General features: G+C 35.9%; 1 protein-coding gene and 1 long non-coding RNA gene across 8 annotated transcripts in view; one reads left to right on the top strand and one right to left on the bottom strand.

Annotated features, from left to right (window-relative positions):
• Window positions 1-22,124, top strand: part of flrt2 (fibronectin leucine rich transmembrane protein 2) — a 77,243-nt gene extending 55,119 nt beyond the window's left edge. For 3 of the 7 annotated variants that reach the window (XM_073933168.1, XM_005160414.6, XM_073933167.1), the window contains exon 3: window positions 17,593-22,124. In XM_073933168.1, coding sequence (XP_073789269.1) covers window positions 17,990-19,978 — 1,989 coding nt within the window. In that variant the 5' untranslated portion in view covers window positions 17,593-17,989 and the 3' untranslated portion in view covers window positions 19,979-22,124. Of the gene's footprint in view, window positions 1-14,093; window positions 14,558-17,592 lie in introns of those variants that run through there. The other 4 variants (XR_012395675.1, XR_012395674.1, XM_005160413.6 and 1 more) reach the window with 4 other exon arrangements.
• Window positions 1,284-14,873, bottom strand: LOC141379539 (uncharacterized). The gene is made up of 3 exons (XR_012396371.1): window positions 14,099-14,873; window positions 13,017-13,069; window positions 1,284-2,740 (listed from the first exon to the last, which is right to left on the bottom strand). It is a non-coding gene; the product is annotated as an uncharacterized lncRNA (long non-coding RNA).
• Window positions 22,125-23,809: the final 1,685 nt, after the last annotated feature.

Here is a 23,809-nt window from a genome sequence, read left to right as displayed (position 1 = left end):
TTATAAAACATTCGACCTGGACAACATAGTTTGTGAATCAACAGTTTTGACTTGTGCGACTATGATACAGCACGAGTCACAGACATGAGGCACGAATGATCTGGTTATTATAACACTAATCTTCGTTACCTTTTCATTTGCATGACTGTTTGCTTTATACAACTGAGAATGTAATCCTAGCTGGTGTGCAGTGGTTGGAAGTTTAACCCACAGTTATGTCTGTATTTAACTATGAGGCTGTTTTTTAAAACCAAAGTTGAAAAGTCCATTACAGTAAACAGGAAACTCAATTACCTTATTTTAATATGACATATTTTAAAATGAAATCAAGGTATATAATGTTAAATTTAAACTCGCGGCCCACCTGCAGGATCACTGAGGTCAACTGGTTGAGAATCATTGAATTAAATTACTTCCTTTCTAAAGTCACTTATTACCACCTAGTGGTGGTAAAAAACACAATTCACATAGAGTTATCTATAAACAGTGAAATGTAGTACTGTACCTTTTTTTTTTTTTTTTTTTTTTTTTGCATATGCTCTATTTGAATGTGGCTAAGCCAATCAAATGGCAATTACAACCAGATGAACTTCAAATCAAAGACTTAAAACTACATTAAATGTTTTAGTCTCTAAATAAATATATTCTCTTTATGTTTGTTTATAGTTTCCTTCTTAAATTGATTTTTACAAAAACCCACCAAAAAATAAAATACATTTCTTGAAGAAAGCGCTGTCAGCCTGTGGATTGACAGAAGCTCAAGCTGACATGTGTGGCAGTCACTGACTCCTCTCTGACTCTGCCTGTCAGTCTAACTGAAACCGATTATGTCACAATGGCTTACGCTCTTGCCAAATGACTGTTGGCACGTAGTCTGTGAAGTTCGGAGATTTTTCACCATGTCCTCCAGTATATAAATACATTTCCATCTTGCACACCAAACTAAACACCAGCTTACATGCAAGCGCTTCTGCATTTTGACACATTGTTGTCTTTGTAGGTTTCAAAGGAAAATATGCTGACAAAGTCTTGAGTGTGAATAAACTGTCTCTCTCTTTCATTTTCACTCCATCATGGTAGGCTGAGCACAGGAGGGCTGTTTGCAAAACGAGACTAACTGTGTGTGTGTGTGTGTGTGTGTGTGTGTGTGTGTGTGTGTGTGTGTGTGTGTGTGTGTGTGTGTGCGAGTGCGTGCTTGCGTGTGTGTGTTTGAGAGAGAAAGAGGAGAGTATATGTGCCTCATTTACTACTAAGCAGATTCACCCATTGACTGAATGCTCATTAACTGTTCACAAGACTTGGTTTTGCATTTATTAAACCTCAAAATATCTCTCCAGGGGTCGTTTCTTAAGACATAAGCAGATACACTTATGTGTGAAGAATTACCCAAGGGAAATCAGATACTGGTCTGAGCCAATCACAAATAATAGCCCAGACACGCAAACACCCGGAAGCCACTGCACCTGAGACCTCTTAGTAAGTAAGGTCAGAGCATACAAAGTAGGTCAGAAACACACGTGCTAACCAATGAGCAGATCAATATGTCTCTAAAATCATAAGCAATTTTAAATTTAGCATATTTACTGTCTGTGATTTTAGTTCATGTTAAATTTTCTAACCAAACCAATTGGTTCACAACTTACAACAAATTTCCATTATTATTGTATTCACTAATTTTGTAGCATTCATTAATAGTCAATGTTAGAATAGTCAACTTTCTTTTTAATAAGGGCTATTAATGAATGACTGTATTTTCATTCTGATTTGTCAGTTGCGATATTCCAAGGTATGTCATTTCTACATAACAACTGTTGAATAACACAGACTCATCTGGGAATTATGACATACAAAACAATGATCTGTACCATAACAGGTTATTAATTCTTTAATTTAACTCAAAGGAGATCTTCAAAGTATTCCTTCCACTGTCTGACCATGGCCCCAGGCAGGGCTGCCTTTTGTCACCAATACTATTAATAATTTATATGGACAGAACTTCAAAGCGCAGCCTTGGGCTGGAGGGGATCCGGTTCGGGGACCACAGGATTTCATCTCTGTTATTCGCAGACGATGTTGTTCTGTTGGCTTCATCAAACATGGACCTTCAGCATGCACTGGGGCGGTTTGCTGCAGAGTGTGACACGGGCTGGGGTCCAAATCTGAGGTCATGGTGCTCCACTGGAAAAAGGTGGTTTGCCATATCCAGGTTGGAAGAGAGTCCTTACCCCAGGTAGAGGAGTTAAAGTATCTCGTGGTTTTGTTCATGAGTCAGGGAAAGATGGAGCGTGAGATTGACAAAGCTCTTGATTTACCAGTCAATCTATGTTCCTACTCTCACCTATGGTCATAAACTTTGGGTCATGACCGAAAGGACAAGATCTCGAATACAAGTGGCCGAAATGAGTTTCCTTCGCAGAGTGGCAGGGTGCACCCTTTTGGATAGGGTGAGGAGCTCTGTCACCCCGGAGGAGCTCAGAGTAGAGCTGCTGCTCCTCCACATGGAGAGAAGTCAGCCAAGGTGGCTCGGGCATCTGTTTCAAATGCCTCCTGTACGCCTACCTAGGGAGGAGTTCCAGGCATGTCCCACCGGGAGGAGGTCTTGCGGAAGACCCAGGACATGCTGGAGGCGCTATTTCTGGCCTGGGAGCGCTTCAGGATCCCCACAGAGGAGCTGAAGGAAGTGTCTTGGATGAGGGAAGTTTTGGGTTCTCTCCTAAGAGTGCTGCTCTCGCAAACCGGCCTTGAAAAAGTCGTAGAAAATGAAAGAAATAGTGAATTCAACTCAAAGGTGACAGAAACGAAAACAGCTGAAAGGAGTATACACTAATCTACATATTATTCAATCACAATATGGCACTAAACTTTCAAAAACAGCGGGAACAAGCATATATAGGGACATGAATGTATTCACTGACAGTCAAGATAATTCGAACTACCGCAATGAGCCTTTGTTATTTTTAGAAGTTTTTATCTAGGAATAACATACCTTGGAATGCTGTAACTGTCCAACCAGAAATTCCAGAAAGCCGTGTAAGAACTAGTTGTTAACCCATGTGAATAAATGCTGTAATGTTCATTATTTGTTCATGTTAGTAAATAAATTAAGTAACATTAACTAATGCAACAGCATTATTAAGTGTTATGTATAATTGTAATAGCAATCAATCAATCACTCAATGAATATTCATGTATAAACATAAATGGGGGTTCATGCAATGCATTAACTAAGTCTATGTATTAATTTATTTTTCTTAGATTAACTGTTAACAATTTCATGTAGAATATGCAGTAGTTTGCCAGTAACTTACTGTAAATTACAGTAAAAATATATTTACAGTATTGTATATCTTTAATTTAAAATATACAGTCATTTTTACAATGCAACCTTTCTAAATACAGTAAAATACAGCATACCCGTCCTACTGTAAAATTCAGTTCATATTACAGTTCAGTTTGCCAGTAACTTACTGTAAATCAGTTACAGCTAAAATACCATATTTACATTTGCTGTACCATTTACCTTGCTGTGTATGTATTTACAGTATTGCATATATTTCCTGTAAAATATACAATAATTTTCTCAATGCAACTTTACAACACATTAACATACAGCATAATACATGTTCAACAATAAATTTCAGTTCATATTACAGCTAAATACTGTGTAATTTGCAAAGCATTTGAACATTTTGTACATCTTCATGCAACATGGTTGCTGTAAAATAAAATGTTACCATATACTATAATAGAATCAAAGCCACAATGCTGTTATGCTAAACATCTGACTCTAGACCAGCACTTCCTCTGAGAACAATAAAACACTGAGCCGTGTGAATACAGGTCCAGTTCAGGTGACCCAGGATGAGGGTTAGTGATCTCAGCAGCACCAGGGGAAACTGGCCCCCCTCAGACTTAAGATTTCCTCCTGCCTGAGCTCGGCGGAGGGAAATCTGCAGCAGATGTGACTTCAAACGCCAGAGCTCCCGGCAGGATTAGGGCACTGGATAAGACCCATCCTCCGGCTGCCTCGCTGACCTCTGTCTCACTGTCTTTCTCCGCCAAGTCGGCAGGAAAAAACAAGGCCTCGCTTGTTGCAAGAGCCTGTTTTTACAGCTTGCCGAAGCTGTCTTGCTTAGTCGAGTGAAACATTGCATACTTTGACTGTCCTCTTGTGAAAGAGGCTGGGGGCTCATTGAACACTTGCTCTTTGACCATCTTGGAAAGGTGTTTGTAAGCGCAAGGGAAATGAGGAGCTGAGAAAGATTCAAGGGGCTGATATGCTTCAAGAGAAACTGAAGAACACACTTAGTGTAACGTCATTTGTATGTAATCAGGCAAACAGGGCTTGTTTCTGAAGTTTGAAACAGTTTGGCAGAAGTAAACTTTCTGGAAAAACCTTCAAACCACCATTGGTCTGTGGCAATTACTTGACTCGATGTTAAGAAACCTGCTTTACAGTGGAAATAGTTGAATAGTTATGATGACATTTGAACAAATATGATTCCAAAACTAAATTTACTTTAGTTCTAAATTTTCTCATCTAGTTTGCTCCAACTGATCTCCAACCCTTATCTTTGAACTTCTATTGGTTTAAAGTGATTAGGTATTAGGTAGGTTCTGCTCTAAGGCTATATATTTCTTAATATGGAGATTTTATGCAGTTCATGTATTCTGTTCTGTTTGTCGAGGTCAGACATTAGTGAAAATGGCAACACGAGTTCATTGGAAATAAGGTCCACAACTTACTTTATTGTGACACCGCAACTGTGTACTTTAATATCCTTTAACTGAATTTTTTACACAGAAATAAAGGTACAGGAACTGTCACTGGGACAGTACCTTTTCAAGAGGTACCAGTTTGTAACTAAAGGATCCATAATGGTACCTCAAAGTAACTTTTTTTAGGTACAGTTGGGTACTAATATGTACCTTTAAGGGTACTGTACCACTGTGGACTCTTTGGATACAAATATGTATTTCTTGAAAAGGTACTGCCACAGTGACAGTTCCTATACCTTTATTTCTGGGAGTGAAGGTAAAAATTTATGTCATGGCTCAGTATGACACATACAACTTTTCTTCCTTTTTACATTAATATTTACAGGAATATGTAACATATAAGGTTTTTTTTTTTCAGTTCTTTGCAAAACACTAAATAAAATCCTATTTTTATTCCATTTTATTTATCCAACAACTTTTTAAAGGGACAACTTTTTTTAGCATAGTTAGTTTACTCAATAGCTCACTTTGTTGTGATTGTGATCTAGGCTCTAGGGTTAGAGTCAGGTAGAGTATGGTTCTACAAAAGACATAAAAGCAATGTAAAATCAAGATAAAACTATTTGTTCACAGTTTACTTTTGAGTTTAGGGAAGGGTATAAGTCAGTGGTTCGCTGGTCTATGTGATCTGTACTATTTTCAATGAAAAAGCAGCTCTGCCTGAAAAGTCGCAAAATTTCACTGGATTACTCATCCCCCAATGACGGTTGGGTTCAGGGGTGGTGTTTGGTGCCATGCCTCCTTTTTAAAATCGTACAATTTCGTACGACTGAACTCATTAAATTGAATTGTTAAATATAAAATAAAGGAGAAGCAGATGGGTTTGACTGTACAAGCAAAATACCTCACACTTGTGGTGCTAAATCATTTGCCATTGGTACGCAGAGGGGTGATCTGTTCTTAGGCTGCAGGTGGGGGTGAGGAGGGTCCAATGGTATCACCCACAGCTTGTAGAGTAGGAAAGGTACAGTACGGACACACAAGTCAGTAAAAATCTCCAGAAACACCCAGAAAACTCACTAGATTTGTCGCTAGTCACTTTTCGTTTTAAATTTGTCGCTAGTTAGGTCTAAATATATCACTGAGTTGGCAACACTGCAACCCCCCCCCTTTGTTTGTGTGAATGTGTAAAAGGATGCATTTCAGAAGTGTATAACAAATAGTACAGTACAGTAGAGTAATGTGAACCTGGTTTTCAAAATGTACACAGTGCCCTCTAGTGGAATTTACATCTGAAACATGCAACAAAACGTACTTGCCATAATGTATTTAAAATAAATAAATAAATAAAAAATAATAAAATAGGCAGTATTTTCAATGAGCTTGAGTTGGAAAAGGAACACACCGGTGAACAAAATAACAAAATAATTAAATAAAAATTCAAGCCAAAATCAGTCTTTTGGAGTTTGTTTCTGGAAAAGTTCATTCCAGCTGGAAAACACCTTTGAACTACTGTTACTCCATGCAGACGTGTGGCTCCAAGGCTCTGCTTTCTCTGACATGGAAAAATTCTTAAATTGATTTCTTCAGTAGCCTGTCAAGGACAGAGAATGTAATAACGTGAAATGGAGATCTGTGTTCAAATAGATGTAGCTGAATAGCTATAGCTTCATTTTTAGCTTAATCCGGCCAAAACAAAATGATTCTGAGTTTGAATCAAGAGTTTAAAACAGCAGAGCAGACATTATAGAAAAGTTTGCATTGACTGAAAAATCACTTTAAAACTAGCATTGCTGTATGGCAAATTGTCAAATTGTGTCTGGACTTTAAAACAGCTTAACATTTGCCAGAAAAACTCACTATTGCTAGTAAGCGTCTTTGAAATAATAACAGGTGTGTCTTTTGGGATGTTTTGCCCACATCTTACACAGATTGGAATTTGATGCATGCATGTACTGCAAAAACAAAAATCCTCCTGAGATCTATTTTTTCACATCTGATTTGAGCTGTTTCCAAATGTGATTTAAATTCAGATAAATATCTAGCATCCGACCTATGTCTGAACATGCATATTTGATTCTCCATGTAATACAGAACTTTACAGTTTAACCGAACATGCCTTTCTCTTTGGTCTGTAAAAAAGGGGGTTTAAATTAGGTGAGGCCTGTCAGAAATAAACTTGTACAGTAAAAAAAAAATATAAAAAAAAAATGTTGCCGTGGGTTTCCTCCGGGTGTTCCAAAAAACGTTCAAAAACATGTGGTATAGGTAAATTGGGGTAAGCTAAATTGTCTGCAGTGTATGTGTGTGAATGAGTGTTTATAGATGTTTCCCATTGATGGGTTGCAGCTGGGAGGGCATCTGCCGCGTAAAACATATGCTGGATAAGTTGGCGGTTACTTACTCTGTGGTGACCCCAGATTAAAGTGGGGGGAGATAAAAGTGAAGAGCGGGGTTGGGGGGAGTGGGTGTTATTGGCGTTATTGGCGCGGGCCCTTGCTAATGTATCTGGGGTCCCCCTAAATGAATGGGCCCTTAGAATCATCCTAACTTCAACCCACCCCCCAACTTTTTTCAGTGAATATTAGGGCCCAATCCCAATTCTATTTTTGTACCCCTACCCCTTCCCCTTGAGCCTTGAAACAGAGTGTGCATGGGAAGGGCTTCAAAATTTACCCCTCAATGGGCCACCACTACAGCACCTGCACACGTCATCATGATCTCTTGCTTCATATGAGATCAGACGATCGCGACTGCTGTAGTTATTACATTTGCAATATTTTTTGGTATTTTTCTTCAGGAAATGACTGAAGGCATATATTATGTTATCATAACAATTTAATGTGGCAATAAGATTGTAACTATACTGTGCATTTGCACCATCCATATTCATCAATGTAAACACAAGACAACAACAATAACATTTTAGCAGACACTGTAAAAAGGTCATTCCCAGCCACTAGACTTTTCTGACAGGGTATTCCAGTGTCATCAAGTGTTAGAATGTTGTGGGACTGCTATACAGAAGTTGTTATTATTATGGATTATATAGCAAAATTTAACACATTTATTTTAGCATTGCTTTTTTTTTTTGTAAACATGATGGTAAAACATGAACTCTGTTTTGAATGTACAGTATTAAAACATGCTTTTTTGTTGTAAAAATTTGCAATAATGAAAAAAAAAAGTAAAAAAATAAAAGCTTATTTGTGGATCTCCTTACTTCTGGTGCAGCTTGGGGCTGGTTTATTCTGGGAATTTTTTGTACCCCTTGGTTTCGAGTGTGGTCCTGAAAAATCTCAGTTCGAAGGAGTATCTACCGCTTCCTCTTAGTCCTTAGCCTTCTAGCTCAATTCAATTCAATTCAGCTTTATTTGTATAGCGCTTTTACAATGTAGATTGTGTCAAAGCAGCTTCACATAAATGGTCATAGTAACTGGAACAGTGTGGTTCAGTAACTGGAACAGTGTGGTTCAGGTTTTAGTGTTTAAGTTCAGTTCAGTTCAGTTTAGCTCAGTTCAGTGTGATTTAATCATTACTGAGAGTTCAAACACTGAAGAGCCAATTCATCGATGCGTAGCTCTACCAATCCTGAACTAGCTAAAGAGAATCGGGACACCCCTACCCAATTTGCATACGTGGAGAAAGGTTAAGGGGTAGAATTGGGATGGGGCCTAAATTACTGGAGGAGCGGCAGTTTATTATGTATTTTTATAGGTTTTATGTTTTAAAAGTAACTTCAAAGTAATTAGTAATCTGATTACTTTTTACAATAAATAATTAGTAATGTAGGCATAATGCAATTTTTCAGTAGTTGTCAGTAATTTGTAATTTATATATATTTTTTAAGTAACTTACTCAAAACTGTTGGTGACTTATACTACTTGTAGTCATTAAATAGGCCCTCGGAAATCAATTTCAACACATTAACATGGAAATCTACCAAATCACATATGCTATAAAAGTGCAACGCATGTTGGTCAGGGGAGTGAGTGGGCATCTTTCTCTCTCCCTCTGTGCTGCTTGGATTGTGGATTAGGTCCAGAGGGGTCAGCGAGCGAGGGCTTTGATCCAGATTTTAAGCTTTGCCTCCCAGACACCCACTGAGTGCTCAACCAGCAGAATAAATGTGACCTGAAACCTATTTCCAGTCAAATCTATCAGCAGTGGAACTTTTTTTTTTTCTTCACATGATGTTACATGAGTCCAAAAAAAATATGTACGTAAGACTGGCTTGTTTAAAAATAGAGATGCTATCAGCCACAATGTTAATGTTTGCTCACAGCTGATGTAGTTTATTATTATGTTGTGTAAATACTTAATTAGGCATGTCAGTTAAAATACAATACTAAAAGGATATGAAAGCTAATATGATTGTTAAACAAGCTTTATTTGTGTTATAACTGCAAAATATTTCCATATATATTACATTTTCATGGGAGAAAGAAAGAAAGAAAAAAGAAAGAAAGAAAGAAAGAAAGAAAGAAAAAAGACTGTAGATTTAAAAATTATAATTGTTGTGTTATAATTATAATTGTTGTGTGCTTAAGAAAGAAAAAAAAGATAGATAATTTCTTTATATTTCAAATTATTATAACTATTGTGGTTTAGTAAAATTTAAATGCTGCATTATTTAAAAAAAAAATTAAACTGCTGGCAATATTGGCTTCAAATTTAAAAGAATAATAAAAATTCATTTATAGCAATAAATTAATATAATTTGTCAAAATAACAAAGTGACATATTTGCAAAAAAAAGCTTATATTAATATTTAAACAACACCGATTACATAATATTTGGTTAAAGACTCCAGATTTTCAATCACAACATTAAATTGTCAAGAAAGGACTATATCTAAATGACAAACAGCCAAAAATAACAATAATACCCATGAAGGTTCAATGTTACTCTAAAAATGCATTTCTGTAAACTCATTTCTAACCCACAGCATGGCTTTTCAGTTTGAACTGAACAATTAAGTTATGGATGTGGACATAAAGCAGTAAAGATCAGCTCAAATGTTACTATATTATATCATGATGTAGGTGGTCTTAAGAAAAAAGGATCTGTCGGTTTTCATAGTGTGTTGGGGAATATAAAGTGCACGAGTTTTCTTAGCAGCCCTTTGAACACTTCAGACCAGTAAAACTCATATGCGCAATCGATCTGCATTTGTTTATTTGAGTAGCTGGCTGCTGAAGGGCCATGTGGTTCATTAAAAGCAATAAGAAAATACAAGAAAAGCCTGCACTTGCATAAAAAAGGAGCTTTGAATTGTGTATCTGCCACTGCTGCATATAGAAAACCGAAAGGCATGCCTGAATACTCGAAAAAACCTTTTGCTGGGTATTACTATCAAACTCATAAGCCGATTGAGACACACCAGGGCAGCGCTTTTCAGTAAAAGTGATTCCATGTAAAATATTGCAGCCTATCATTTTACTTCTGCATATTTTTAGGTTGAGTACATAATTCATTGTCTGTGTGGCAGACAGATTTATGTTGAAATGAAATTTTGTGGACTGAGAAGGACGATGCAGTCAATCACTGACGTTTAGAAGATAAAAATAAATATAAAAGACATCTGGAAAGTCACTAAAAGGGCTCTTCGCAATGTGATACGGTGGATCTCGGATAGTAAGATCAATTTATTTTCAATAAAGCAGGAGACACTCTCATTTCTCAGTGTTCGACGATTATAATTCTCTGCCCTTCCTTGTCATTTAATCTAACGATCGCAAATTGATTGGCAAATCATCCGGGTCCTGATAAGTGTGTTGGAGTTTTCCCTCCCACTGGATATAGGCCGACGTCTAGCTGTCCCCTCACTGTTAGCCTAGCGCTATTTAAATATCATGTCGCGTTTACAGTAATCTGGCCCTAATTAAAATGTATAGTCTGACAGAGTGCAGTATCGGCACATTCTGTGCGTCTCGCACGGCAGAGAGCGAATAGTTAATGAACGTTACGCTGAATTGAGCTTTGGAGAGAGGGAGAGAGGAGAAGCCGTGGCCAAAAAAATGTAGATTGAAAATTCTGCCTTTGCTGGATATGTGGCTATATAAACTTTTCTGACCAAATAAATTATAATGTAATACTTTTTAACTAATATTTACAGAATACAATGTCAAAAAATATTAACAAAACAATAGTTTATGTACCAAAAAGGCCTTCTTAGAACATTCGATGGCATTTAAGACAGATTTAAGATTTTATAGATTTAGGATCACAGTGCAGCAACAAATACATTAGGCTACATGGCTTTTTTTTTTTATTGTTTTTTATTGTTAGAAAACATTATAATATTAAGCCAAGATCATGTTCCATGAAGACATTTACCAATTTCCTACTCTAAATACAGTAAATACAGTTCTTTTTTTTATATTTCCCAAATAATGTTTAACAGAGCAAGGAAATTTTCATAGTATGTCTGATAATATATATTGTTTTTCTTCTGAAAAAAAAAATAATAATTTGTTTTATTTTGGCTAGAATAAAAGCAGTTTATTTTTTATTTATTTATTTTTTTTTAGATATTTTTAAAAACATTTTAAGGTCAAAATTATTAGCCCCATAAAGCTACTTCCCCCCCCCCCCGAAAGTCTACAGAACAAACCCTCGTTATACAATAACTTAATTACCCTAACCTGCCTAGTTAACCTAATTAACCTAGTTAAGCCTTTAAATGTCACTTTAAGCTGTATAGAAGTGTCTTGAAAAATATCTAATAAAATAGTATGTACTGTCATTATGGCAAAGATTGAATAATTAGAAATAAGTTTTTTTTTTTTTTTTTTTAATAAAATATTCTCTCTGTTAAACAGAAATTGGGGAAAAATAAACAATGGACTAATAATTCAGGGAGGTTAATTATTCTGACTTTAACTGTATATCACTTACATAGCACTTAATTTGCAATTTTCTCAGTATTTTATGTTATTTGTTTAATAAAATGTATAAGCACTCATATTCCTTATATAAAATATTATATCTCAGCCAAAAATGTTGCTTTATCCTAACAAAGTAAACATCAATGTAAAGCTAGTTCATGCAGCTTTCAGATGATGCATACTCAGTTTTGTATTTATTTATTTTATTTGTTTTTAGTCCAGGCTTACAATTTTCATTTAAAATCTTTAAACTTTGCCATTATGCTTTAAACCTCTAGCCTACATGCGATTTTCAGTATCTGGAGTCTTTATTAGTTAAAATGTAATAATAAATATGTTGTTTCATTTTCACATATATGTTAAGCTGAATGACCATTGAACCTAATTTAATTTTTATGTTTATTTTCACACACACACACAATACCTGAAACACTTTCTGTTTTTTTTTTTTTTTTTTTTAATACACTTTATATACATTTAATTTGATGCATACAACAAAATCGTAAGTCTCATTGTTGACCCGTTTTCATTCATTTTGCCTTATTACAAAAAAGCGGTCTACATATCTTCTTGAAAATCTCTAAAGCTTTCTTGAATTTGTTGTACATTATTCGACATGACGTTATTGGAAAACTGTTTTAAAGCAGTTAACTTAGAAAGTGCTTTCATTAAAAACACAGCGAATGTCAAGACACAGGGAAGAAAGGCAGCTGTCTTTGGTTTTCAAAAACAGGATGAAAAAATAAAGCGAGGTTCCCTGAAGTTTGCCTCACCCACCTCAACTGACAATAGAGAACATCTGGATAAATTATTTACATCTTTTTGTGGATGTGAAATTATAATAGGAGAAATAAGCACAGTTTAAAATAAATTAATATGTGTGTGTGTGAGATAAAGTCTTGAATTCATTAGATCTGGTTCAATTATTTATTTTAAGACATCGCTTCTACTAACACTCTACAGTAGGTGGGAAAAAAATAATAAACAAATCAGTTTAAAATTGAGGTTCCTTAATGCCATTAAACTTTGTCTTCATTGAATATTCACATTCCAAAAAAGTCATTTTAGTTAATTAATTAATAATAATAATAATAATAATAATAATAATAATTTAAATATTTTGTTTACTTGTATTCATTTTTTTTTTTTTGCGAAGTTTCCATTCAACAAAATGTATACTCACTTCTTGAAAAATCAAGGAAGTAGGCAAATCTTAGTTCTGCAGTAGAAGATGAAAGTGACCCTAGACTATCCACAGGAAAGGTTTTATCATGGCTTTGCCTGCTATGTTTATTTTTATTATGAATCACAAGGACCAAAGTTTCAGCTAAAATCTACTCTAAAGGAATAGTTCACGCAAAATGTTCTGTCATCATTTACTCATAATTTACTCCACATGTTCCAAACCTGTTTGAGTTTCTTTCTTACGTTTAACACAAAGGGAGATATGCCAAATAATCCTAACAGAAAAAGGGAAAAAAATGAGAAAAGCCATTGACTTCCATAGACAAAAGTTATTGAGGTTTTAAATCATATATTGAAATTTTCATTTTTTATTGGACTATATTTTTAATGTTCTACAGTTTTAAAATTTGTCCAAGGGTGAGTAAATCAGCAAATCATAATAATATTGTGTGCAGTATCCCTTTAAGACAGGCCCATAGCCAGCCTATTGAAAGGGGTGGTTCTTTTTTTCTAAAAAAAAACCTTTTTGCAGTTATTCAAAACAAGCTGGCCTGCTCATTTAATTTTCCTCAGTCATACTTTGGCTACTTGAATAATAAAAATGTAATTTGTCTTAAAGCCTTCTTTTACTAATCATTTTCACAATGTATGATGGCATAGCAATCGAAAATTGGATAAATGGGCTCATTTAGGGGTCATTTTCTGGACTTTGTCTGTGGGGGGTGAGTCTTTCGCCACCTCACAAAGCTGAATTTATATTCATTTAAATTACAGTTGACTACATCCAATGAAAAAAGTGTTACATACGTCTAAATAATAAAAAAAAAAAAAAATATATATATATATATATATATATATATATATATATATATATATATATATATATATATATATATATATATATATATATATATATTACATAAATAAGTTTGTTTTTATTAATTTAAATTCCAATAAATTCCATTATTGCATGATCCATATTGTTGTAAGTAGGCTATTATATATACTGTAACATACAAGCACCGAGGGTAAATGGCGAAAACTGAAAACAGCCTATACAGTATCGACACAAAAAGCAAGCTCATCCTTAAACAGAGAAGGGGAAGTTAAAATGTAAGTGTCATTCCATCCCAGCCTGTAATCTCTTTACTCAGGACAGTGTGGGAGGACCGACCCACCGACACACACACACACACACACAGAGAGAGAGAGAGAGAGAGAGAGAGAGAGAGAGAGAGAGAGAGAGAGAGAGAGAGAGAGAGAGAGAGAGAGAGAACGGAGGTGTGCAGTGAACAGATCATTACCAGCGCAGTTTTCCTCTGTCAACATCTCTCGGAGATAAATCGGCGAACTCTTGTGTTTCGCTTCCACCAAGTATGATGATATGATACGCGGCGACGTGGATGTATTTTTCATGGTGCTTTTCTGCGAGTTTTCCGACTCTTGGAAAAAAGTGGATTTTGCAAATGTGAATTTGATGTCAATTTAACGTCGAAACGAGGGTTCCGCCGTGGAAAGGGCAGCAGAGGGAGTTGCTACGGCAAAAAAAGTAGAGAGCGCGGATACTGGGCTCTCCACACGGGGAGTCAGTATGATGTCCGCGGGCGGAGAGGAGCTCGGAAGCGACTCTGTAGAACAGTGTGCTGTGGGAATGCCGTTGGATTTACACGTTCCGTTCTATTCGCCGAGCGCTTGAAGAACACAGAGAGGTGCAAAAGTGTTCAGTGGGATTACATTATACGGATAAAATCATGTTTAATAAGGTAGGCTGATTTTGAGATATTTTGTTTCTTATGGACGAGCTTCACCCGTCAGAATTCAATAGTAGCCCGTTCATATCCAAATGGTAAAAGTGTTGCGCACGGATGTCAAGTTGAAAGTTCCATTGCTCTTTTGCAGTTTTCAGTCATTTCATCCAAAACTATTCAGCTGTGACTGTAGGGTTGTAGTTGTTTTGCCCGCACCAGCGTCAGCATCTCAAATAACATATTTAGTGTAAATAGCCTTGATAACTGAAGCGGTTTATCTAGTTAAACATCACTGCATGTCACAGCACCGTTTCTCATTTACTCGGCTCTCACTTACCAGTGATTATTCATTCACAACAGCTTCGCTGCTCTCTCAAGTTTACCTGATCCGACTCGAAATGTTCCCTGCGTTACAAACTTCTGTTGAAATAATGTATTTAAAACTTCACTCTTTTTTTATTTCGTATGTAAAATGCGTTTTTATGGATACACGATGCAGAAGCAACTCATATTATATATAGTGGTGAGATTTTCTCCGTAAAAAATATAGTGGGAACGTTTTTCAGCCATTAAGGCGCTCATATTAGCGCCTGCAAATTTCACCGTTCCTAACAGTATATTTGCTTACCTTTAAAAAGTAGCAAGCCGACACAAAATCTACTGTGTAAGACACATAATTGCTTACTGAACGGGATAAAATAGAAGACCAGAATGTAAAAAAGTCAGTAAATGTAGGCTTGCCATGTAGCCTAGTCTACAGTAGGCACAGAACAGACCCTTATATCTTACATGAGTGCAATGAACATTATATGTTGAAGTCAGAATAATTAACCCCTCTTAGATTGTTTTTTTTTTTCTTTTTTAATTTCCCAAAAGATGTTTAACAGATTTAGGAAATGTTCACAGTATGTCTAATATTTTTATTTTATTATTATTATTTTTTTTTTTTTTGGAGAAAGTTTTGTTTGTTTTATTTTCCATTGCCATTTTAAGGTCAAAATTATTAGCCCCTTTATGCTGTATTTTTTTCCCAACAGTCCACAGATCAAACCATCATTGTCTTGCCTGATTACCCTAACCTACCTAGTTAAGCCTTTAAACGTCACTTTGAGCTGCATAGAATTGTCTTGAAAATATATAAAAATAAAATAAATCAGTTATTAGAGATGAGTTATCAAAACTGTTATGTTTAGAAATGTGTTGAAAAATATTCCCTTGTCAAACAAAAATTGGGAAAAAAATAAATAAGGGGGCTATTAAATCAGGGGGGCGAAAAATTCTGACTACAACTGCATATGTATATGTAATACAATGTGATACTATACTATGTGATGCATTAGTTCTGGTAATGCCTTTTGAACCTATTCCCTTTTCACTGGAAATTACCAGGTGACTCCTATGAAATGTACTCACATGTGCATTTTTTTTTGTTGAAAAATCAAATATTATAGTATTTAAGGTCAATATGCATCTATTGTTAAGTAAATCATACTGAACACTTTAAAATGCCCAAATGCAAGTAGACACCTACCCAGTGGTTGAGCTTGTCCATTTTTAGCCATATTTGGTAATTGTTTCACTATATATATAAGACAAATTGCAATTAAAAAATATTGTAGCAAAAAATCATTTTAATAGCTACTATATATATATATATATATATATATATATATATATATATATATATATATATATATATATATATATATATATATATACATACACACACACACACACACAATCGTTTTCATTTTAAGTACTGTATTTTGCTGTATACCATATTGTTCTCTTGCTTATTAAGTTTAATATGATTTTAAACATTTTTTTATATCTATTTATCTAATAAAATAAATAAATAAATACATTTTTGCTTAATTTCTTATTTTTTATTATTATTATTATTATTTTATTTATTTATTTATTTTATTATTTTTACTTATTTAGATATTTAAATTACAACTGTCACTGGTTGTTTCTTTGTACAGATAAGTGTTCTCTTGTCAGGTATTGATTGGCTTAACTCTATTAACAAAGCAAATGGTCCAGGCCACAAAAACAAAAATCCAGTGCAATGATGTTTCCTGATGGCTCAAGATGTCAAGAAGTTTATTAACTTAGGCAATACATCAATTCAAACAAAACAAAAATAGTATTTTTGTATTATTGTATTGTATGTGCATAAATATTTTGCTGGGTTATTCAGCTACAACGTCAATGTTGTCTTATTTCACAAAATGTAAAAGTTGTGGAAAAAAAATAAAACATTGCCCTCAGCTATTTTTTTTCCATTCGATGTTTGTTAAAGGGCAGTAGAAGTATTATACAAAATTGTATGTTGTTTAAAACAATGCCAGTTTAGCTTTACGTTTTAACTCAAGTCACTCAGAAAAAAAAGATTATTGCAGTTTGAACTGTAGAATATTGTTATGATACCTTGAGCTAGCTTAAAATAAATAAATAAAATAAAGTAATATTGATCAGGTATTTGAGGTAGAGAGGCTAAATTATAACCAATACCATTTAATTTGACAGGCAACATTTATCACCCTGAGCAGTATAAGACACCCCCAGTCCCTCAACTTGTTAGAATGTTTTATTATCATTTTTATTATTATTATTATTATTATTATTATTATTATTATTAATTTATGTTTTTACTTTTTTTTTCCCTCAAGCTACACTCAAAGAAGACATATTCAATAATGCACAATGAGCATGCCATATAGTACTTATATTTCATAAGCAATATCCTTGTACAGTACTTGGGGAGACTATTAAAACAAACGTTGTACAGTATGAAACCATGTACCCTTTTTACATGTTTTTTTCATTTTTCACCTTTCCAAGATTTTAGGAGGTGGGGGAATGTGTTTCATATTTCAAGTTATGCTTTTGCGAGTTATTGATTGTCAATGCCTTTAAGTTTTCTGGATGGCTTTATTTCACAAGGTCTGTACAAACAGGAATGTGGATGTATTGGCTAAATGTGATTTTGTTGTGAAACCACACTTCATGCATTCAATATTTTTTTCCCCCCTTATTTTAAACAGGTCTCTAGAACCAAATGTCACATCTCCTGGAAGCAGCTTGGGCTGGGGCCCATCAGCACTTGACAGCAGGCCGGGAGGTGGACGATGTGGCTCAGTGCTTCAGCACCATCTGAGTCACACCCTGCTTGGGCCCGAGTGAGAGCAGTCAATGATCTGACTCCTCAGCATGGATGGCTTAAGTGAAAGAACCTATGTGCTCTAATGAGACCACCTTCTCTAGAGAAGGACTAGAAAATTATCAAGGGATTACTCCTCGGCTTGAATTCTTACATTTATCTGCAAACTGCACATTAGAATAATCTTTTAAAGGACATTTTGCTGGATTTTTACATTTCCATTTTACTCCCTTCAGCCACTGATTTTCCCTTGCCATTTCCTTTAACTTTTTTTTTCCATTATGGAGTTTCAAACTGGATTTTGGAATAATGATTGGACTTCATTTCTTCGCTTTTGGTTGACAGTTCTGTTGAGCTTGCATGTGCAGTTCAGCCCTGTCTCCTCCTGTCCAGAGGAGTGCCGCTGTGATAGAACATTTGTTTACTGTAATGAGAGGAGCCTGACGTCTGTGCCTCTGGGGGTGCAAGAGGGATACAAGACCCTCTTCCTCCACAACAATCAGATCAATAATGCCGGCTTTCCATTGGAGCTACACAATGTTGCCTCTGTAGAAACGGTTTACCTGTACGGGAATCAGCTGGATGAATTTCCCCTTAACCTTCCGAAGAATGTCCGAGTGTTGCATCTCCAGGAAAACAACATCCAGACCATTTCCAGGGCAGCACTTGCCCAGCTACACATGCTGGAGGAACTCCACCTGGATGACAACTCCATCTCAACTGTAGGGGTAGAGGAGGGGGCTTTTAGGGAGGCTCTCAGTCTCAAACTTCTTTTCCTCACCAAAAACCATCTAAGCAGTATCCCTATCGGATTACCTGCAGACCTAAAGGAGCTGCGTTTGGATGAGAATCGAATTGCAGACATTGACGAGGATGCCTTTCAGAATGTCACCACCCTGCAGCGACTGTTACTGGATGGAAACTTGCTTGAGGATGAGGCCATTGCTCCTGGTACCTTCCAGGATTTGGTCAATCTCAAAGAACTGTCCCTGGCACGCAACTCCCTCACCGCTCCACCACCATTGCTCCCTAGCGTATCCCTAACTAAGCTCAACCTGCAGGAAAACCAGATAGACACTATTGAAGTGACAGCCTTTGCTGGACTTAGTAAACTAGAAAAGCTAGATATCTCCAACAATCTGCTTCAAATTCTTCCACCAGGTGTCTTTGACGGCTTGAGAAGTCTGAGAATCCTTAATGCTAGAAACAACCTTTGGCGCTGCGATTGTAGCATTAAGTGGGTCATTGCATGGCTCAGGTCTCTGCCTTCTGCGATAAATGTCCGTGGGTTTACGTGCCAGAGTCCAGAAAGAGTGCGTGGTATGGTTATACGAGAGCTCACTTTAGATGCCATTGATTGCCCTGCAGGCACTGTTCTTCATCCCTGGCCAACTCATACATATCCATCTACATTACCGCCCCGCAGGACCAGCACCATCACCAAAACCACCTCTAGAACCACCCGCATCACCACCATTTCACCCACCGCTTTTTACCCAGCCTCCACCAACCCCACACCACCAGTGCCGCATTTCCCTCCCGGTCCCCTCCCACCCTACGAAGATCCCTTGAAAATCTCTTTTCATGTTGTTAACTCTACCTGCATTGATGTGAGCTGGGAGTCTTACTTCACTGTGACATCTTACAAGGTGACTTGGGTTAAGATGGGCCAAAGTTTGATGAGTGACATTACTCGAGAAAGAACAGTCCCTGGATACCAACGAAGGCTTAGTTTGTCAAATCTGGAGCCTAGATCCGTCTACCGCATCTGTGTGTATGTTTTGGATACTCTTAATACTTACAGACCGGGCGAGGATACTATCTGTTCTGAGGCTAAGACAAAATCCACATCCACATACTCTGAATCGGAGCAGGCTGCTCAGCAAGACAACACCTCCACACTTTTATTGGCTGGAGTGATAGGTGGGGCAGTGTTGGTGGTCTTAGTGACGCTTCTAAGCTTGTTTTGCTGGCACATGCACAAGAAAAGCAGATCGCCGTCGTCCAAATGGAAATACAACCGTGGCAGAAGAAAAGATGACTACTGTGAGGCCGGCACCAAAAAGGATAACTCCATCCTGGAAATGACTGAAACCAGCTTTCAGATAGTGTCGCTAAACAATGAGCAGCTTTTAAAAGGGGACTTCAGAATTCAGCCCATCTACACACCTAATGGAGGAATTGGCCTCCGAGACTGTCACCTTAGTAACAATAGCATAGCTTACTGCAAGAGCAGTAACGTTCCCAGTGTGGACTTCCTCCACACATGATGCTTTTCAATGGATGCTACAACCATTTGTTCAAAGAACATGTAGTTCAATATACTGTACATTACACGTATACATATAAATATATAAATATATATTTCCAGGTGCAGTCAACATGGTAATTTATACTGTGGACAAGTATGTGGAATTCTGCTATATTTTCTATTCTTAGTAAATATGAAATGGTTTTGTAATTTGTGAGGCTCAAAAGTGGCTTCACTCAAGGACACCACAGATGTTTTGTATAATCAAAGCACGTTGGCTACCTGCTACAAGTGCAGACCATAGGTTTTGCCTCTCAACCAGTTGAAGATGTTGCTAACCACACAACCAAAATATGCCCTTTTTGCTGAAATACAGCTACCCCTTCACATAACAGTAGTTACGATAACACAGTGGTCAGGAAACCAAAACACCGCTGATTAAGCTGCAGTAGAAAAAAAGGAGCCGGGTTTTTTTTATTATTATTGTTTTATTTTTTTGGAATTGAAGTGCACTTTCTTAATGCAGCAGACAGCATGAGCAGTCATTCAGGAAATGAGCTTTTGTGGAAATCACATTTGAAGGGAAAAGGGACCACTCTACAAAACCGTGCAGTTCCACTATGAGAGGTCTGTGAATGCAGTAGGGAGATGGCCTGAAAGGTTCCTGTGCAAGCATTTTCCAGGGCATATTTATGTTTGATTTTGGCCACAAGGGGGCAGCTTGTTTCAGTCTATACAAGAGGATAACAGCTTAAATGGACTACAAACACTCTCCTGTGGTAAATCCATGACTTTTATGGGAATAGCTTTTGTGCTTGAGCCTTAATTTCAAGCAATTAGCAGCCCAAACATAAAATGAGGTAATGCAAGAGCTAAACCACTGAGGTAAACTATTAATATCCTGAGGGAGCTCTGTAAGCTCCTTCATGTTTGTTCTAATTATTAATCATTGAAAATTTGAAAACAGCGCAATCTCAAACTTCAAATCTGTAATTCACTTCTGTATACTCTAATTGCCCTTTCTGAACATGTTCTGTGATTTACAAATTAAGCCAGGGCTTTACACCCAGTTTCTCCTCTTTGAATATTTCTGTTTTATCACACGAATGTGATCAGGGACATTTTACAGCGACATCCACATCATTGTCTAGCTTTTTCCTTTACTGACCAAAACCTCTTTGTAATCATGCATCTCATCAGGTGGGATGATGAATGGCCGTTTAAACAAAAAGCCTTCTTTTCAGAGAGAAGAACTGGCACATGCCGGATTCAGTCTTTGAAAGAGTTTCAGATCCCTGCATGACTGCAATTAGGACTATTTTTTTAATGGTGCACCAGTATTCCAGGATGGAGCCAAGTTTGGAATGCAGGCTTGCTGTGGAGAAGTATTTATCATGCGCTGTTACTCATAGACTTCATTTGCTTTGACAAGATTTCATTTTGAGAGCCGAGATCAAACCCCCACTGCATAATCCCTGGTCCAGGAAAGGGGGAAGAAAGGCAGGGGTTATTTTCACTTGGCAAGAGGGTTCTGGATTAGGGAGGGGGTTTGTAGTTCTAATGGTAGTCCTAATTGCCTGAGTTAACCCTTCATCTTGACATTAAGGGGACGTTTACACAACAAAGTTTTCAGCCAAAAACAGGATTTTTAAAAACTTTTTAAAAAAAGTTTTCCTGTTCGTTTACACTATAACATGGTTTAAAACATGAGTTGAAAACTGTTTCAAAGTGGAGGTTTTTGAATATGATGCTGTTGTCTTAACCATGCAAATACATGAAAAGAAAGTCTTTGCTCAGCAAACAATTTTGTCTTCAATAGATGTCTAATAGACATCAAAACGTAGACAGCTTGGCTAAAGCAAGGCTAAACTTAGGCTGTCAGGGAAAATCTAATAGACATCTAAGAATAGCCCAAAACTAGACTGGTCGTCAAACAGGCAGATTAGACAGACTTTAAATCTGTAGTCATTTTTTTTTTTTTTTTTTTTTTTTTGATGACTAGTCTAGTTTTGGCCTATTCTTAGACATCTATTAGAATTTCACTGACAGCCCAAAATTAGCCTTGTTTAAGCCAAGATGACTATGTTTAGACATCTATTAAAAAACAAAAATGCTTACTGGGTAAAAGCAATGACCTCACATGCATGCATAGTATGTGTTTAGAAGAGAGTAGATTAAAGGAAAGTGCAAACAAACATACACGATAATGAGTGAATATGTTGTAGTATTGTTTGTTTCTAAACAATTTTGTATCTCTCAAAAATGAAGGAAGGTGAACTGTAAGTGGGGCAGTACCTTTTAAAAGATACCTATCTGTACCCAGAGTCCACAGTGGTACCTCAAAGGTACATAATAGTATCGAATTGTACCTAAAAAGTACCTTTGAGGTACCATTATGGACCTTTTAGGTTCAAACCTTTTGAAATGGTACTGCCCCAGTGACAATGCATTGAGTGAGAGTGTATTGTTGTTCCCTAATGCTTCATTAGCAAAGTGTGGCTTTACTTCACAGTACAATCTAAAGTGATACACATAGAAAACTATACATAAGCTATGTTTCCATCCACTGTTTTTATGTGCATTTTGAAATATTGTTTAAAAAATGCTTGATGGAAATGCCAACATGCAAAAGATGTGCATAAAAAACACTTTTGAGTAGGATAAACAATTGAGTAGTGTAAACTTTTTTTATTAGATAAAAAAGTGCATAAACTATGATGGAAACACATTTACCTAGTAAATTCTAATATGTTAATCAAGAAAACCTATTTGATTTTATGACATTTGATATCTAAAATGTGCAAAATTAATGCAAAGACAGCATTAATGGAAAACCTATGAAGTGACCACATTGCTCAACATCTGAAATGCTGCTCTGGTCATTCTAACGTCAGCCAAAGTCAGCCATCAGTATCATTACCTCCTAGAGGTGTCTTGAGTGACTGATCTCAAAGAAATGAATCAGGCCTCCAAAAGCGTCCGCAGTAGCCAGCCTATTAAAAGGGGTGCTTCTTTTTTTTTCTCGAAAGTGGACCTTATTTAAGTTATTAGCCTCAAATTATGAGGTTCAAATACTGTTAGTGACATTATATATATATATATATATATATATATATATATATATATATATATATATATATATATATATATATATATATATATAATTTATTTATTTATTTTTTTACAAATGTGCATTTAAACTGTAAGTTATTACAGTTTTGTATATAATGTAATGAGGTTAGACATTTAAAATATAAAAAAGAATAAAAAAGATACATACAGTATTGTATATATATATATATATATATATATATATATATATATATATATATATATATATATATATATATATATATATATATATATATATATATATATATTGATATTTGGCATCCAGTTCAATTAGGAATTGACAATGTTCTCATTGATGGATACACTGCTTTATTTGCAAATGTTCAATGCCAAATTCCAGTTTTGCACAACTTTGGATGGAAACATAGATATTAAGCTGCAGACAGCAAGTAGACGCGTCCCTACAGATACTGTTTAACAAGGTAACAGCACCACATACTGACCTATTGCCCATTCTCACAGATATATACAGTTGAGGTCAGAATTATTAGCCCCCCATTGATTTATTCTTTTCTTTTTCTAATATTGCCCAAATGATAATTAACAGCAAGGTATTGCTCAGAGTATGTCTGAAATATATATATATATATATATATATATATATATATATATATATATATATATATATATATATATATATTTAACCTGCCTAGTTAACCTAATTAATCCAGTTGAGCCTTTAAATGTCACTTTAAGCTGTATAGAAAAATATAGCTGT

This window comes from Danio rerio, chromosome 20 (assembly GCF_049306965.1).
Source record: "Danio rerio strain Tuebingen ecotype United States chromosome 20, GRCz12tu, whole genome shotgun sequence".
In the NCBI taxonomy this organism is placed as follows: Eukaryota; Metazoa; Chordata; class Actinopteri; order Cypriniformes; family Danionidae; genus Danio; species Danio rerio.
The sequence above is the reverse complement of the archived record's forward strand: the minus strand, read 5'-3'. Positions and strand labels throughout refer to the sequence as shown.